This window comes from Pavona decussata, unplaced genomic scaffold (genome assembly GCF_977016875.1).
Source record: "Pavona decussata unplaced genomic scaffold, jaPavDecu1.1 SCAFFOLD_28, whole genome shotgun sequence".
Lineage (NCBI taxonomy): Eukaryota > Metazoa > Cnidaria > Anthozoa > Scleractinia > Agariciidae > Pavona > Pavona decussata.
In genome coordinates, this window is record NW_028145451.1 from 626,597 (window position 1) to 629,822 (window position 3,226).

Consider the following 3,226-nt stretch of genomic DNA (forward strand, 5'->3'; position numbering starts at 1 on the left):
AACTAACAGCACTCCTCTAATTTTTAATCTATCCTTCTTAATACATGTGTACTTTTTTTGGGAAAAATTGAAATCGTGCCCTTCTAACAAAATTACTAAAATAATGTAATTTTGTAGTGCAACGTGCAGGTGATTTGAGAAACAGATAAATGTGTTCACGGACGTCCTTCGAGAAGTCGTGATATCCTGCAACTTCTGTTTGGTGAGGGTTTGGCGTCACCTGGAGATAACATGTCAAACGTTCCGAGTGACTACCTGTTCAATATTTCAAATTTTCCGCGCGACTTTTAGAAATCTAATTTTTGAATGTAAATAACAAATATAGAATACGTGATACACCTTGCATTTTAGTATTGAGTATTATGTACACCAAACAAAAAATATCATCGGATTGTCCTTAAACGATCAAAGTTCACCCACTAGTTCAGTTATGATTTCATAAGTCTCCGTATTGTGAGTGACTATGAAAATTGTGGGGAAAATTCGAGGTAAGAGTAAGTACTTAAAAAACACCACTTTAAAAAACAAGGTGATAACATCTACTTACGAAGTTTACAGTTTATTTGTTAGCCTTAGAAGCTCATTCCATATCCTGTATTTTTAATTGAAAACAATTGTTTCAATCCAAGTCTTAATAACAGTTTTTTGACAAGAGTGCCGGTCAAACTTCATTAAACATCACGTTTTCTGAAAAACCACTTCAACATTTCATTTTGTGTACAGTTATATTACTGTTAAGGATTCAAAATAGCAATTTAGAGTTCAAATTCTTGTATTGAAGGAAAAATAGCACTGTTGCCACGTAATGGGAAACGTTCAGTGCTTTTAGGGGAAACACTGACATAACATTTTCACGACAGGTTGTCATTTAATTTTGACGTATTCCTTCCTTTGCAAAGTAGGGTGTTTTTTTTTTTTCATGCAAATTCGACCGTCTTCCGCAGACGTTATCATTTTATCACTGAAGTACTCTTTGTGCCGTATTATAAACGATCTCACGACGTGTGAATTAATCTGTTTTCGTGAAAACAGACCAACAAAAAAGTGAGATCAGTGCGAATTTGAAGAGCATTTAAAATGCAGGGATTATCAAAAGCCTTCTCCAGTGCACCTAACACAAGTCTTGGGCTGAACAATGGTTCAAACAATGAAACGTATCCTGAACAATTACGTTTTCTTTCGCCGCCATTCATCGTCCTCTTTGCCTTCATTTGTCTTCTCATCATCGCATCAAATGGCCTCATAATCTACTTGATCTGCAAAAAGAAAATATTGCGATCGATAGCCAATATGTTTCTCACTTCTCTGGCTTTTTCAGATCTGATTTATGGATTAGTGGGATTTCCCCTTTTTGCCATCTGTTGTTTGAGAGGATCTATTTACATCTGTGTGTCTTCGGTGATTTTTATTCGATTCACCGGCATTTCCTCAGTTTGCCATGTTCTTCTCATCGCTTTTGATCGTTATATCGTCATAGTTCATCCCTTGAAATACCCTTTACTTGTCACAAAAAAGCGCGCGATCATCGCCACCATTTTTGTGTGGATATTTTCATTTGTAGCTTCTTCTATCCAGTTGTCTTGGTATGGCCTTGACAAAACGTCCTTAACCAGATTTGACGATGAAACAGAGAACATAGATATAAAGTACAGCGAAACCTGCATTGCGCTGTTCGTTGCTGTTCCGCTGGTACTAATGTGTTTCATTTACGGACATATCTTTTACATTTCATTTAAACACACCCGAAGCGATCGTCAATTGAGCAACGCCCTTCGACAGGCACCTCGTTCCCTCCGACGTGAATGGCGAGGCAGCAGTGTTTCGCTGATCTTGTTTGTGATATTTGCTGGCTGTTGGCCGCCGTTTTTCTTGGCCATGTTAAGTGATCACATGGAATCCTCACAGTTGTCACATATGCCGCTTTGGCTGGAGCGTTTTCTAGTGTTGCTTCGTTTTATACCACCGCTTTCAAATCCACTACTCTGCACGTTGTCCAAGCACGATTTCCGCTGTGTCTTGAAAGCGGAAGTCTTTCAAAGGGCTGTAAAGAAGCTGAACTTCAAGTGTAGAGGGCAGACAATCTATCTTTAAATGGTAGTCGAAACCTTAACAGATGATTGAAGCGACTGTGCGCGTTACAGACGCTTTACTTAACGTATTGTTAAACCGTATCTAGCCACAAAACAGTTTTTGTTAGAAGTGCAATGGTCTGATACCCCCCATCAAGAATGGAAAATTGACAGTCAAAGTTCGACGTTTCAAGCGACCAAAAACGTAACAAACTGCTGATGCAATGAGCTGCCTGGCTTTTGAAGGGCTGGCGTTTACCTATAAACTACATTGAGCCTGCCAACATGGACGATTTTAGGACGCACTTTTGGAAAAATGATAAGAAGAAGAAGAAGAAGAAGAAGAAGAAGGTGGAGGAGGAGGAGGAACAGGTGGAGGAGGAGGAGAAAGCCGTGGAGCAAAACGAGAAGGATTATAAGAAGTCAGAAATGAAGGGGGACACCTTTTCGTAAACCTCTTTCTAAGAACTGGAATACGACTCTCAAAAGCCAGAAAGTATGACTACCCTTTTTTATTTCTGTCTACCACTATGCCTGATTTAGTTTTCTTTACGTTTCTTCGTTTACAGTTCTGACTTTTTTATTCTGAAGTGGAGAGGAGCGTAAACAAATTACTAAACCGTTTGCATGAATGTATGCAAAATAGCCAGATATAATGATTAGCGATAATCAAAGAACGGAAGCATTTTAAATGAATTCATTAGCTGATTCTAAGCCATTCTTTGCTGAAAATGTATTACTAGTTTATTTAAAGCAATGTCCTTGTAGCAAGTCAAAAATGTATATATAGCCGTAAGTCTGGAAGGTCGTGTAGTGCCTTTGATAAAAAAAATAATGTTGCTCGTATATTGTCCTTCTGCATCCAACAGAACTATTGGGGATACCAGTCGAAAGTTGGCTAAACGTTCATTCTTGATAGTATAGCAATCGAATTACAAACATAGGCCACTGAGCTAATGAGATAAATTATTTGCCTTTTTCATCTTTTCTTATGTTATACTACAAGACAAGAAAAGAGAGCAAGGTTCTGTGGGATTTTTTATGAATAAATTCATCAAAATTAGCTATGCCTCGCCCGTTCAGTGAAGATCTACGATGGCGAGCTGTTTGGTTGAAAGAAATGTTAGGATATCAAGTGGACGAGGGGCCCCCATTCA

The 3,226-nt window shown here is 38.4% G+C and overlaps 1 protein-coding gene across 1 annotated transcript; it reads left to right on the plus strand.

The window, feature by feature from the left end:
- Window positions 1-690: 690 nt before the first annotated feature.
- Window positions 691-2,091, plus strand: LOC146484959 (histamine H2 receptor-like). The gene has a single exon (XM_085103730.1). The coding sequence runs from the start codon at window positions 1,078-1,080 to the stop codon at window positions 2,089-2,091; it is 1,014 nt and encodes a 337-aa protein (XP_084959856.1). The 5' UTR covers window positions 691-1,077.
- The last annotated feature ends 1,135 nt before the right edge of the window (window positions 2,092-3,226 follow it).